Source organism: Eriocheir sinensis, chromosome 46 (genome assembly GCF_024679095.1).
Source record: "Eriocheir sinensis breed Jianghai 21 chromosome 46, ASM2467909v1, whole genome shotgun sequence".
NCBI classification, from domain to species: Eukaryota; Metazoa; Arthropoda; class Malacostraca; order Decapoda; family Varunidae; genus Eriocheir; species Eriocheir sinensis.
The window spans coordinates 6,271,505-6,286,691 of NC_066554.1; the positions used below are offsets into that span (position 1 = coordinate 6,271,505).

The following is a 15,187-nucleotide window of genomic DNA, read 5'->3' on the forward strand; positions in this document are numbered from 1 at the left end:
GGGCGGGCAGAACCGGGTGAGGAGGCCAAGAAGGGCGGCTCGGGAGGATCGTGGCTACCTTGTCGTCTCAAGTGGTGGCGGCGGCCGATGCGTCTTGCCTCGGCGTTACGGAGGAGCCCGATGGTGCTTCACTTCATCCTTATATGGCAGAAGAACCGGAAGCTTCACTATTGGCACTGAGAGTAGAGGGCGGCGCTTCACTTGACCCTTATCTTGCGGAAACCAAAACAAAGACCGGAAGCTTCATAATTGGCACTGAGAATAGAGGGAGCTTCACTTGACCCTTACCAGACGAAAACCAGAACAAAGACCTGAGGCTTCACTATTGGCACAGAGTAGAGGAGGCTTCTCTTGACCCTCAACCTATGAAAACCAAAACAAAGACCTGAAGCCTCATAATTGGCACTGAAGTTCAATGATTATCGAAATTGAAATCGAGGAGCCTGGCGGGCGGCGAGGCAGGGAGATGGTGAGCGTGGAGGTGTGCGAGGCGGGGGGTCGTGAGGGCAGCGGCAGGAGGCAGGACCGGAGGGCGCGGCCGGCGGGGCGTGAGGCGTCCAGCAGGAAGAGGCTGCTGAGGAGGCGACACCGCGAGAAGAGGACATGGGAGGACACCGAGAACAACCAGGTGTGTGTGTGTGTGTGTGTGTGTGTGTGTGTGTGTGTGTGTGTGTGTGTGTGTGTGTGTAAAATTTCCTGTCATTTAAAAAAGCAGGACACTTGGAGCAAAAGTTAAAGAAAAAATGAAGAAAGGAGGAAGAAAGAACGAGAGGAATAGAGAAAACAAAGAATATATAGACAGGTGAATAGAAGAAGAAAATAAGGAGGGATAGAGGGGAGTAAAAGAGAAGGAAACAAAGAAAAAGGAGAAAAATAAAGAAAGCGACAGGTGGAGGTGCCAGGAATAAAGTTAGTGAGAAAGAAAAAAGGGAAGGGAAAGCTAAGAAAGGCTGGGAAAGAGGGAGCGTGAGAAGGAGCCGAAAGTCCCCAAGATGCAGCTCCTCAGAATCCCCGAACAAGTCTTGTTGCTGAAGTTTCTCCCCGCCGCCACACCACCTGTTGGCGAGGCGCGGAGGCTCGACAAATTCTAAACAAAACAGAATCAAACACCAGACACAAAAAGCTTAATGTATATAGACGAAAAATGCTCAGTGAGTGTATTTAGATATAAGCTTCGTGCATTTAGATCTTCGGTATATGTGTTGGGTCGTTAATATTCTTGACGATGAAGATAATGAAAAAATAGAAACGATATTATTGTAAGGATGAACGTACCCTTTGTCAAGCTTATAAACATTGTCTTTTCTTGATATGTAGCTATTTTTTCAACAGTTTAGTTACGGAGATATAATTTTAGACATACATTTTTTCATCTTTTTATTTAATCGTCAGTTATTCGTGGCAAAGAAAAGAAGAATGATAAGAGAAAACTTTGTACGGTGGAACTTTCGTGTGAGAGTTTGCCATTAAAATCCTTTGCTGTAAAAAAAAAAAAAAAAAAAAAAAAAACAGTCACCTTCCTTCCCTTAACTCTCCTTTCGTGCTTCATCCCCTCTTTTTATCTTTATTTTTTATTTTATTTTTATTTTATTTTTATTTTATTTTTACAGCAAAGGAGACAGTTCAAGGGCGTAAAAAAAAAAATACAATATTAAGGAAAAAAAAAGCCCGCTACTTACTGCTCCTCAACCTACTTACCTTCCCTTCATTCCTCTTCCATTCATTTCCCCTCCACCTTCATGCCTCCATTTTTCCGTCCATTCAGTTCTACATGTACCCCTTCATCCTCTTCCAATTCCTCTGTAACCTTTCCCTATCCTTCCCTACTGCTATCCACCTCCTTCCTATACTTCTTCCTTCTCCATCTCCCCTCCCTTCCCCTCCACCAGCCTCTCTGCCCTTACTAATCCTATACAAAGACGTAATTTCTGCATCTCTTCACAACTACTTGAAACAAAGCTCTCAGGCCTTTGTGACTTCTGGTGGTGGTGGTGGTGGTGGTGGTGAAGTGAAATGTGTCGAGGTGCTTCGTCGGTGGGTCTCACGCGTGTCAGGTGTAGGCAGGTGTGTCGGGTCTGTCAAGGTAGGCCAGGTGTGAGGAGGAGTAGGAGGAGGAGGAGGAGGAGGAGGTCACGTGTTGAGGTAGCCCATAGGTTGTTTTTTAAAAGGGTCATTTGTGTGTGCGTCTGTGTGTGTGTGTGTGTGTGTGTGTGTGTGTGTGTGTGTGTGTGTGTGTGTGTGTGTGTGTGTGTGTGTGTGTGTGTGTGTGTGTGTGTGTGTTGGATCAGCCCTACTTTCATTCCTTATAACAATGAAAAAAAAATGTGTTCTCTTATATCAATCTGAATATTTTTTGATCTCTGCGTCGCCTACCTTCGTGTACTCATGTGTTACTCAATCCGTTCTCGTTATTTGATCCGTTCTGTCATTTTATTCCTATTTCTGTCGGTTTATTTATCTGGCTCTCCATCGGTGGCATTTTGTTTGGTTTATCTGTCACTTCGGGTTTATTTACACAGCTATCTCGTTCGCGTCTATGTTTAAGGTTCATTTGCTTATGTTTTGCCTATGTTGTGTCTAGCCTTATTTTTTTTGTATGTCGCTATGGGTTTACCTTTTATCCATTTTTACGTGTTTATTTGTAGACATTAATTTATGTATCACTTTATTTACTTCTCTGACTTTACTTAACTCTGCTTTTACCTACCCCAACTAATTACCACCTCTCCTCGTCCATTTGTCTGTTTAGAGCGTCCGTTTTTGTCAGTCCCACGCGTCGCTGCCTCGCTCAGTGTGTCGGAGGTGGCTGTGGTGTATGCGTGTGCCTGTGGGGAAAGGGAAGGGTGCTGGGGCCGCGAGGGGTGTCAGGGGGCGTCACACCAGGCAGGGGAAGGCAGTTGATGGCAGGGGTTGGCAGGACCGTGTGCTGAGGTCCAGATATTTGTGGCCGTCAGGAGGGTGTTAGGTGACCGGTCGCTCCCACGCCGCCCCTCGCTCGGCCCACAGCGGCGCCTCCACCAGCCGCCGCCCGTGCATGCTGGTGTCCTGGCCGAGGCGTGCTGCGGGCTGTGGCTGTGTTGCAGGTGTGGTGGTGGGCCATTGCTGCTTGTGTAGATGTAGGAAGAGAGAGGTGTAGATAGAAAGGATATAAAAGAAAGGCGTTGGGGTTGAGATGGAGGGGAAGGAAGGGGAGAATGGGCGTCGGCGTGGAGTGGGGAGGGGAAAGAAGGGGAGGATGGGCGTCGGGGTGGAGTAGGGAGGGGAAGGAAGGGCAGGATGGGCGTCGGGGTGGAGGAAGGGGGTGAGGGAGGCAGGGCAAGATAAAAAAAAGGGGGGAAGGGGGGGGTCAGGCGGTCACCACGACAGTCTTAACACACACACTAAAAGGTATCAAGTGTCGCCCACCTGATCTGAAATAACAGGAAACACGATATATATTTTTTCTCTTTTTTGTCTATCATGTGTGTCAAATGGCGAATAGACATTTTTGTTCTCATTTTCCTATCATATGTGTGTCAAATGGCGGATATTCCACTTTTTGGTTCTCATTTTCCACTTTTCCTTTTTTTTCTCATTTTTCTAATTTTTTACTCATTTTCTCATTTTCTTACTTTTTCAAATTTTCCACTTTTCCATTTTCTCATTTTCCATTTTTTCATTTTTCATTTTTTCATTTTCCACTTTTCCATTTTCTCATTTTCCACTTTTCCATTTTCTCATTTTCCATTTTTTCATTTTTCTTTCATTTTTTTCATTTTCCACTTTTCCATTTTCTCATCTTCCACGTTTTTGTTCTCATTTTCCACCTTTTTTGTTCTCATTTTCCACTTTTTTGTGATTTTCCACTTTTTGTCCTCATTTTCCACTTTTTGTTCTCATTTTCCACTTTTGTTCTCATTTCCCACTTTTTTTGTTCTCATTTTCCACTTTTTTGTAATTTTCCACTTTTTTTCTCATTTTCCACTTTTTCTCATTTTCTACTTTTTTTGTAATTTTCCACTTTTTGTTGTCATTTTCCACTTTTTTGTTCTCATTCCACTTTTTTTTATCTTTGCTTCTATTGTTCTTATGTGTCAGACGGCGAATATCCTTTTTTTATTCCCTCTTTCTCTGATATATGCGCCCAAAGATGCATATTCCATTGTTACCTCATGTTAGAAATAGAGTGAGAGAAAATCGGGTGCGTTGGCTGTGTATTAATAGATGTTTTTTAGTGCGTGTTAATATTTTTTGTTTTAATGTTTTTTGGTTAATATTTTTTGTGTCAATGTTTTTTGTTTCAATGTTTTTTGTGTTCATATTTTTTGTTAATATTTTTTGTGTTAATATTTTTTGGTTAATATTTTTTGTGTTCATGTTTTTTGTGTTCATGTTTTTGTGATAATATTTTTTTGTTAATATTTTTGTATTAATATTTTTTTCTTGTTTCTTGCAGGTGAGTGACACGTGAGGGTCGGCGAGGCGGCGTGAGTGTATCGCTGCGTTGTCCAGGTGATGAAATTTCGTACACACACACACACACACACACACACACACACACACACACACACACACACACACACACACACACACACACACACACGATTTTCTCCCTTTTATTTTTCTCTCTTCCTCCTCTTCTTTCTTTTATTTCTTCCATTTTGCTTCATATCCACTGTTCTATTATTTGCACCCCCCACACATTACACCCCCCCCCCTCCACACACCCACACATACCCCCCTACCCCCCACACTCACATTAAAAAAAAAGAAAACAATAACAGGTTTAATAGGCCGTTCAAGGTTTTAACAGTGACTAAAAAAACATCCCTCGTGAAATATCCCCACCGTTCCGTGCCATCACTCACCATTAACAGTCCATTTACAGCATTATACGGCTAACATTTAATTATATGGGTCATTAAGCCAACCATATGGACGGCCGTGATATTCGGAGCTTAGAGTGGACCCTTTAAATTAGACGATTGGCGAGGTAATAGGCGAGGTAGTCGTTCCTGTGCTACCTGTGAATACCAAATAAATAGATAAATAAAGGAGATAGAGAGGAATAATATGATAGGAGGACGTGGGAAGAAAGATAAAGATGTGAGGGAAAACAGAATCGGAGGAAGATGGAAGAGAGTGACAGAAAATGGTTGGTTGGTGGGGAGACTTTTTTATATTGTTACAGGTAATCCACGTATCATTTAGAGCACTGTGCTGTAAGGAAGGTGGATTAGTTAGTTAGGAAGGAACACGAATAGGAACGAAGAGGATTGAAGTTGAAATGTTATGGTTTGATGGGCGATGATTGTTACAGGTATTCCACGTAACATTTAGAGCACTGTGCTTTACGGAAGGTGAATTAATTAGTTAGTGAGGAACACGAGTAGGGACGATAAGGATTGAAGTTGAAATCTTATGGTCTAATGGGCGACTTAAGTGGGGAAATTATTTAGTTAAGTAGGAGCACGAGTAGGAGCGAGGAGGAAAGAAATTTAAATGACTTAGAGGCAGACTTAACTGGGGAAATTATTTAGTTAGGGAGGAGCACGAAATAGAAGGAGGAGAAAAGAAGCTGAAATGTAATGATCTGAGGAGCTGATTTAACTGAGAAAATTATTTAGTTTGGGAGGAGCACGAAATAGAAGGAAGAGAAAAGAAGTTGAAATGATCTGAGGAGCTGACCTAATTGAGAAAAAAAGAAAAAGAAATCGAGGAGGAAAAAAAAGTTGAAATGTAGATGCAGGGGAAGTCAATGATTATAGGGAATGATAAAAAAAAGAGGTATTATTTTTTTTAGGGGGATGGAGAAAGGTAAAGACCAGAAGAGACAAATGAACAGAAGATTAAAACTAAATGAACTTGATAAATGGATGAGGGGAGAGGTAAATGGAATATGAGAAAGGAGGAGGAAAGATTAACGATGAGGGAGAATAGGGTTAGAGGACGAGGGAAGAGCAGGCAAGAACACGGCAAATGGAGAGATGAAATGAGGGAAAAAAAGGAAAAAGCTAAAAAGGTGGATAAAGGTGGAGGAAGAGGAATAGATAAAAAAAAAAATATAATGGGTTGAAATAGAGGTAAAGGAAGATATATGAGCAGTGGTAAAAAAAATAGTTGATGGGAATGCAGAATTAACAACAAAAAAAGAGGAAAATAAAGAAAAAAAATAAAATGGGAAGATGGATGAAAAAAAAGGAACAAATGAGTTTAAGAGGAATAAGAAAAGGAGGAATGAAGAGGGGAGAAAGATAAAGATGTGGGAGAAAATGGAGAGATGAAAACGGAGGAGTAGGAGCGAGAAAAAGGTTGGTTGGTGGGGAGACAGATTTTTAAAGGATAAAGAAAAAAAAGGGAGGAATTTGGTAGGGAGGATGATGGAAGGGGAAGGGTGGAAGAAGCTAAGAGGCGAGGAGGAGGAGGAGGAGGAGGAGGAGGAGGAGGAGGAGGAGGAGGAGGAGGAGGAAGAAGAAGAAGAAGAAGAAGAAGAAGAAGAAGAAGAAGAAGTGGAGGAGAAGAACGAGAACGAGAACGAGGAGGAGGAGGAGGAGGAGGGAACATAAAAAAAGATGGTTGGAGATTGATGAACAAGAGGGAGAGTTATCAGACGGAAAGGAGAAAGAATAAGATGGAATAAAAATAATGAAATATATACACAAAAACAAATAGAAAGCTACGCATATTGATGGAAAGACTGAAGGAGAAAGATGAACTCAGGATTACTTACAAGAAAGAGTGAGATAGTACAATAGCAAGATACAAGAAGAACAAAAAAATGAATTAAATAGTAAGCAAGCTTAGACGTATTAAGACAGTAAAAAAAAAACAGTAATCAAAAAGAACAGTTAAGTGAGAATGAATGAAAAAATAATAAAGAAAACAGGAATGGAGGAAATGGACGTTGTGGAATTGGAGGAACGGAAAAATAGGGCAACAAAAAAACGGAAAAAGTAAGTGAATGGATAATAGGGAGGCTGTGGATAGGTGAAGTAAGGGGTGGAGTGGAGGTGGAGGGCCAAGCTGATAACAGATTAGAAAGAAAAAAAAAAAAAAAACGAAGCGAGGAGGAGGAGGAGCACAAAAAAAAGAGTGGCCAGGATGAGAAAGGAGTTGGAGGGAGAGGAAGAGAAGAGAAGCAGTTGGTAATGAGAGGGAAGGCATGGGATGAGAAGAGAAAGGAAGGAAGGAAGGAAAGGGAGAGGTAAGGAAGATAAGAAGAAAAAGCAGTGGGTAAAGGAAAGGTAGAAATGGGAGAGAAAGGAAAAGAAAGGAAAAGGAGATGAGAGGGGATGGGAAAAGGTATAGAGAGGGGGGAGAGAGGAAAATGGAGGAGCATGGACAAGCTGATGACAGAGTAGCAAGAAAAAGATGGGCTGGGGAAAGGATGATGGAGGGGGAAGGAAAACGGTGCTGAGGAGGGATGACTTAGTGGTGGGCTGCGGTGAAGACATGAAAGCCTGGCGATTGGGGAGGAAAGGGGAAAAAAGTGAACATAAAAGCCGGTCAAATGATGGGCAGGGAAAGGGAAAAAATACATGAAAGCAGGAAAAAAGGAAAATGAATAAGGAAATGGAGAAAAAAGGTGGGCATGACAGGCAGACGATAGCTAGAAAAAGGGGAAGAAGAGGCAGAGAAATGACGGGCAGGGAAGGGAAAAAAATACATAAAAGCAGGAAAAAAGGAAAATGAATAAGGAAATGGAGAAAAAAGGTGAGCATGACCGGCAGTGGATAAGTAGGAAAAGGGGAAAAAAGTGAGGTGAAAGCCAGATGGACAGGAAATGAGAAAGAGTTGTAGACATGAAAACAAGATAAATGATGGACAGGACAGGAGGAGAAAAAGGTAAAGGTATGTAAACGATTGGCAGGGAAAAGGAAATAAGGACAGGACAGACAGGAAAAGGTTGGAAAAGGGAGAAAAGGAAGTGAAAGTTGTGAAGTACAGAGGATAGGCAGAAAATAGGTAAAAGAAAGTGATGACGTGAAAACCAGGTGATGGAAAGGAAGAGACAAAAAAAGACGTCTGGCTTGAATAAACTAGGTTGAAGAATATTTTTTATACAGCAAAAAAAAAAGGGGGGGGGGTAACTTAAAAAAAGGGGGGGTAACTTAAAAAAAAGGGGGGGACTTAAAAAAAAGGCGGGGTAACTTAAAAAAAAGGGGGGGGTAACTTAAAAAAAGGGGGGGTAACTTAAAAAAAGGGGGGGGGTAACTTAAAAAAAAGGGGGGAAACTTAAAAAAAAAAGATGCAGAAAAAAATAAACTCGCTAACTATTGTCCCCTTAAAGTGAAAAGTTGAAAAGAGCATCCAAATTCAAGCTTCAAATTTGATAGGAAAGTTGTCGTGATATAAAAGTTGAAAAGTGAAAGAAGAACAGAGAATTAATACTAATGGAAGAGTGAAAGGAAGTAGAAAGAAGGCTTATTAATACAAACGAAAGTATGAAACAAAGTAGAAAGATGATTTACTAATTTTGGAGGACGATAGGAACAAATGAAGTGAAATCGAAGCACAGTGAAATAGAAAAATACTACCCTAGTTAAAAGATATCGGGTCACGGAAAATATATTGAAACTGGTGAGGAAAGAAATAATACTAATAAAAATAATAATTCAGAGAAGAGAGAACGGAACAGAATTGAAGATTAATTTATTTTTATTTCCTCAGAACAGAAATTAAAGAAGCAGAATCAAAGGAATACGTGGAAAGCCTGGAAGGAAAGGGGTAATTGGAGAGAGAGAGAGAGAGAGAGAGAGAGAGAGAGAGAGAGAGAGAGAGAGAGAGAGAGAGAGAGAGAGAGACCAATTAGCAAGGGAAGGAAGCACAGAGAAAAAAAAAAGTGTGTAATTGAAACAAAGGAAAAGAAAAGCAATAACAAAAATAACAAATATAAGAAAGAGAAAGAAAAGTAGAGCAACAGAATAAACTGAAAGAAATAGAGTCAGAGATGAACGTTTTCCTTTGTTTCCCTCGAGGCTACATGAGAGAGAGAGAGAGAGAGAGAGAGAGAGAGAGAGAGAGAGAGAGAGAGAGAGAGAGAGAGAGAGAGAGAGAGAGAGAGAGAGTTATTAGGAGCTGTGTTGGCTCTTCTTGGAAAAAAAAAAAAAAACAGACAGACAGACAGAAAAGACAGAAAGAACGAACGGAAGGTAGGAAGGAAGGAAGGAAAAAGTAAAAAAAAAGAACAAAAAGGATAGAAAGGAAAGAATGAATGAATGAAGGAAGGAAGGAAGAAAGGAAGTAAAGAAGGAAGGAAGGAAGGAAGGAAGGAAGAAAGAAAGTGGCAAGAAGAGATTGTTGCGATAACACACACACACACACACACACACACACACACACACACACACACACACACACACAGACAGGAAGGCAGACAGTGCAAGGGTTGGCTCTTCGAACTGCTGACCTCACTACTCATTAGGATTACGTTCACTATACGAGAGTTCTAAAGGAAGGGAAGGGAAGGGAAGGGAAGGGGTAAAGGGGGACGAATGGAAAATGGGGGTGATGGTAGGTTCGCAAAGGGAAGGAAAGGCAAAGGAAAGAAAGGTAGAGGAATGAAAGCACGGTAATGGAGTGGATGAGAATGGAAAGGAAAGGAAAGAAAAGAAGGGGAAAGGAGGGGATGGGAGAGGAAGGGCAGAGAAGAAAGAGAGTAATTGGTGATGGAAGGGAAGGGATGGAGAAGGAAGGAAAGGGAAGGGAGTAGAGAGGAAAAAAAAGTGATTGTAGATGAAAGGGAAGGAATGGAAAAGGAAGAAAGGAAAAGAAAGAGAGAGGACAGGAAGAGAAGATAAAGAAGGGAAGGGAAGGAATGGAAAAGGAAGAAAGGAAAAGAAAAGAAAAGGATAGGAAGAGAAGAAAAAAGGGAAGGAATGGAAAAGGTAGAAAGGAAAAGAAAGGGAGAGGACAGGAAGAGAAGAAAAAAGAAGGGAAGGGAAGGGATGGAAAAGGAAAGGAAGCAGAAGGTTTAAAAGACACGAAACGAGTAAGGAATAGAATGGAAGGGAAGGGAAAAGGAGGAAGGAATATGTCGTTCAATAAATTCTCTCTCTCTCTCTCTCTCTCTCTCTCTCTCTCTCTCTCTCTCTCCACTGTAAATAATCCCCCCCCTTCTCTTTTCCTCCCTAATTCCTCTCTTCCTTCCCTTTCCCTTAACTCTTTCCTCCCATTCTGTCTGCACCTCTCCCCTTTACTGACCTACTTTCCTCCTCTCTCCCTCCCTCCCTCCCTCCCTCCCTCCCTCGTTCCTCTCCTCACCTCCCGTACTCAATTTCCTTTCATCAACCCAGTACCGTTTCCCTCCCTACCTTTCTCCCTCCTCTTCCCCCTCCTCTTCCTCTCTACCTACTTTTTCCTGTTTTTTTCTCCCTCTTTTCGTTCCCCGACTTTTCTTCTTTTTTTCTTCCTCTTTGACCTATTCAGTTTTATTTATTTTTATAGTCACGCTTTCTTCCCTTTCCATTCATTTCTCCCTTACCTTTCCTTTCCTCACTCCTTCCTTCCTTCCTTCATTCCTTCCCCTTTAACTCCTCCTTCCTTCCTTCCCTCCCTCCCTATCCATTGCATCCCCACCTCTGATTTTTTTCCTCCATTTTCCGTTCTTTTTTTTGTTGCCTCGTACTTTTATTTCCTCAATTTCTCCAACTTTTCCCTTCTATTTATCTTTTTCACCTATTTCTCTCTCTATTCCATCACCAGAACCAGGACCTTTTTCCTTCTCTCTCCTCTCCCCTCTTAGGAATACCATAGAAATGTGGGCCTTAGAAATACTCACAGAAATAGGCCTTAGCAATACCATAGAATCGTACACCATTGACAGACTAAAGAGTAGAGTTAGAGAGGTCACCACCCCTTTCCTCGTCTCTCCCCTCCCCCTTTTCCTTCTCTTTCTTCCACATATTACCTTTTCCTTCCCTTCCCTTCTCTTCACCTCCTCTTCTGACCCCCTTCTCCCTCCGTGTCGTGGTGGTGGTGGTGGTGGTGGTTGCAGAGGTCGTCGCCTCCGCCGCCGCACTCCCTGGCGCCCCGCTGACGGAGAGCCGGGCGGGTATCGAACGCTGGTTTGTGGGTGGAGGGGAGGAGGGAGGGTGGGGCCTTGGGGGGTGGCAGACACAGGTGGGGTCCCTCGGCATGCAGGCAAGCAGGCAGGAACCGAGACAGACAGATAGTTATGCAGGCAGCAGGGAGGTACAGACAGACATAGTGGCAGACAGACAGGCATACAGGAACATAAACAGACGGGGAGAGGGTCAGACAGGGAAGGATAACAGCAGGGAGGCAGAGAGACAGACAGATAGTTATGCAGGCAGCAGGGAGGTACAGACAGACATAGTGGCAGACAGACAGGCATACAGGAACAGAAACAGACGGGTAGAGGGTCAGACAGGGAAGGATAAAAGCAGGGAGGCAGAGAGACAGACAGTGTGGCAGGCAGGGAGACAGACAGACAGTAATAGATGCAAGAAGATGGGCATGCAGGGAGGTAACCAGACAGGGAGAGGATTAGACAGGAAGGGAAAAAAGCAGGCAGGCAAGCAGGCAGGGAAGGAGACAGACAGATAACTATGCAAGGTAGGAAAGACAGACAGACAGATAGTAATAGATGCAGGAAGGGGATGGGGCAGGGAGGGGCTTAGATAGGGAGGAAGAAAAAGCAGGTAAGCAGGGAGAGAGAAAGACAGACAGTTATGCAGGCAGGGAGAGAGACAGACAGACAGATGGTAATAGATGCAGGGAGACATACAGGGAAGGAATTAGACAAGAAGGAAATTAGACAGGGAGGCAAAAAAACAGGTAGGGAAGGAAGCAGAAAATCAGGTAGACAGGACGGTAGGGAGGAAGAAAGAAGGGAGACTGGGAGGTAGAGAAGTAGGAAGGGAGGTTAAAAAGCGGAAGAGAGGAAGAGAAGCAGTTAGAAAGGGAAGCAGAAAAAAGTTAGAAAGGGAAGCAGAAAAAAAAGGTTGAAAGGGAAGCAGAAAAAAAAGATAGAAATTGAAGCAGAAAAAAAGTTAGAAAGTAAAGCAGAAAAAAAGTTAGAAATTGAAGCAGAAAAAAAGGTAGAAAGGGAAGCAGAAAAAAAAATAGAAAGGGAAGCAGAAAGGTAAATAGACAAGCAGGTAGGGAGACAGGTGAGCAATTAACCAGACAGACAGACTTCCATGCAATTAGTAAACCATATAATCAGGTAGACAGACAGGTAGACAGGCACTCAGACATGCATACAGACAGACAAGACTTGGACCTCAGTATTGCTTCCTCTTTCTCTCGCTAATGTCTGTTGGCTGTTGAATGCTGTCTGTTTGTCTGGGTAATGCGCTCTATATTGTGTCTGTCTGTGCATTATGGTGTCTGTGTCTGCGTTTTTGTTTTTTGTTTGTCTGTTGGGATTATATTATGGTGTGTGTGTGTGTGTGTGTGTGTGTGTGTGTGTGTGTGTGTGTGTGTGTGTGTGTGTGTGTGTTTAACCGCCTTTACTTCCTTTCTTCCCTTCTTCCTTTCCTTTCCTTTCCTTTTCTTTCCATTCTTTTTTTCCTTCTTTCTTCCCTCCTCTTCCTCCTCCTTCTCCCGTGTCTCCTGTCTCTTCGCCTTTCCTTTCCTTTCCTTTCCTTTCCTTTCCTTTCCATTCCATTCCATTCCATTCCTTCCCTCCTTCCTTCCTTCCTTCCTTCTTTCCTTCTTTCTTTTCTTCTTCCCTTCCTTCCTTCCTTCCTTCCTTCCTTCCTTCCTTCCTTCCTTCACTTCTTCCTAACATTCCTTCCTTCCTTCCTACCATCCCTCCTCTTCCTCCTCCTCCTCCTCCTCCTCCTCCTCCTCCTCCTCCTCCTCCTCCTCCTCCTCCTCCTCCTCCTCTTCCTCCTGTTGATGCCACTCGTCCAAGCAAAATTAGAGTCACGTTTTGTATGAGTCAACCTCCTCCTCCTCCTCCTCCTCCTCCTCCTCCTCCTCCTCCTCTTCCTCCTCCTCCTCTTCCTCCTGTTGATGCCACTCGTCCAAGCAAAATTAGAGTCACGTTTTGTATGAGTCAACCTCCTCCTCCTCCTCCTCCTCCTGGTCGAGAGAAAACGTACGTACACTCACGGAATGTCGATTTGCTTAACGTGTCGCCGCCTCCGCCGCCGCCGTGACGCCCTGGTGGTGATGGTGGTGTTGATGATGGTGATGATGATGGTGGGTCGTTGTTGTAGTCATTGCATAGGCGTAGGAGATGGTGGTTGGTGATGAAGACGGTAACAATAGTGATGGTGATGGTGGTGATAGTGATGGTTGTGTTTATAGTGATGGACTTAGTGAGGGGAACCAGGTAGGAATGGGTGTATATATTATGAATGGGTCAAGGAATGGGTATATGGACTCACAGATTGGAGGGGAGGAAAGGAGGGGGAAGGGGGTAAAAGGGGTAAGGAAAGGAAGGGTAGCAAACGGGCCAGAGACGCGAGGGAGGGGAGGGGGTAAGAGAGGGGAGAGGAAGGAACGGAAGGATAGGAAGGAAATGGGTCATGGGAGTCTGTCTAGTTGTCTCTCTGTTTTTTCCCCCATTCCTTTTCTTTCTTACTTTCTGTCTGTTTTTTCCCCCTTTCCTTTTCTTTCTTGCTTTCTGTCTGTTTTATCCCCCTTTCCTCTTCTTTCTTTCTCTCTCTGTTTTTTCCCCATTTTCTTTTTCTTTCTTTTTCTCTCTGTTTTTTCCCCCTTTCCTTTTCTTTCTTTCTCTCTTTGTCTTTCTCCTTCTGTCTGTCCGTTTTATTGGATTCCTCTCTGTTTGTCTTTCTTTATTTTTATTTGTCTGGGTCTTTGCTCCTCTGTTTACCATTCCTGCCGTCTGTCTGTCTGTCTCCCATTGTTGTCTGGCTGCCTTTCCTTCCCTCTGTCTGTGTCTGGAGGAAAATTAGAACGAACACTCAACATAAAGAAACATTAACCTTTTTTTCTGTGTATTTGTCTGTCTGTCTTTCTGTCTGTGTCTGTTAACCATTTCTTTCGTCTGTCTGTGTACCTTTCTTTATTGTCTGGCTGTGTTTCCTTCCCTCTGTCTGTGTCTGTGAGGAACTAAACGAACACTCAACATATAGAAACATTACCTTTTTTTCTGTATATTTGTCTGTCTGTCTTTCTGTTTGTCTGTTTACCATTTCTGCCGTCTGTCTGTTTGTCTTTCATTATTGTCTGGCTGTCTTTCCTTCCCTCTGTCTGTGTCTGTAAGGAACTAAGAACGAACACTAACATATAGAAACATTAACATTTTTTTCTGTGTATTTGTCTGTCTGTCTTTCTGTCTGTGTCTGTTAACCATTTCTTTCGTCTGTCTGTGTACCATTTCTTATTGTCCGACTGCCTTTCCTTGTCTTTGTTTGTGTGTCTGTGAGAATTCAATAACGAACACTCAAGATATAGGAACATTAACATTTTTTTCTGTGCATTTGTCTGTCTGTCTTTCTGTCTGTTAACAATTTCTTTAGTCTGTCTGTGTACCTTTTCTAATTGTCTGACTGCCTTTCCTTGACTTTGGGGTTGTGTGTCTGTGAGAATTTAATAACAAACACTCAACATATAGGAACATTTTAATTCACCACTCCCCTTTACTGAGAGCGCTCCCCCTCCCTCCCCCTGTTGCGCCGACTAAACGAAACTTTCCAACTTTCCCCTCCCCCTTTCCTTTCCCTTCCCCCTCCAAGGCTGCTGTCCTCCCCCTCCTCTTAGTTAATTAAATGATACAATGAAATAAGGAAGTGTGGAGTAGACTTGTTTTTATTCTGCAGAAAAGTGAGGACCACTAATAAAATGTGTATAATCTCAATCTCTCCCTGTTCACATTCTCACCCCATTCTATAATCTCCCCAATATTCACAGTCTTACTATGATCCACAATGTCACTCCAATCCATAATCTCCCCAGTCTACAATCTACAATCTAAACTCTTAATCTGCAATCTCTAATTTACAATCTTGCTCCAATATACGCTAATCTACAATCTCCTTAATATACAATCTCCCCAATCTACAATCTCACCTGAAATTTACTATCCCCCCAATTTACAATCTCCTCAATCTACAATCTTACCCCTATCTACAATCTCCTAATCTACGATCATACCAAAATCTAGTCTCACCCCAATCTACAATCTCTCCCCTAATCTGCAATCTCACCCCAATCTATACTCTCTCCCCTATCCACAATCTCCTCAATCTATAATCTCCCCAATCTACAC

The 15,187-nt window shown here is 42.8% G+C and overlaps 1 protein-coding gene across 46 annotated transcripts in view; it reads left to right on the forward strand.

Moving 5' to 3' along the window:
* The first annotated feature begins 451 nt into the window (after nucleotides 1–451).
* The window catches only part of LOC126981009 (ankyrin-3-like), a 224,740-nt gene continuing 210,004 nt past the window's right edge, over nucleotides 452–15,187 (forward strand). For all 46 annotated transcript variants that reach the window (XM_050831610.1, XM_050831612.1, XM_050831611.1 and 43 more), the window contains exon 1: nucleotides 452–628. In XM_050831610.1, the coding sequence (XP_050687567.1) occupies nucleotides 467–628 (162 nt within the window). In that variant the 5' untranslated portion in view covers nucleotides 452–466. The remainder of the gene's footprint in view (nucleotides 629–15,187) is intronic.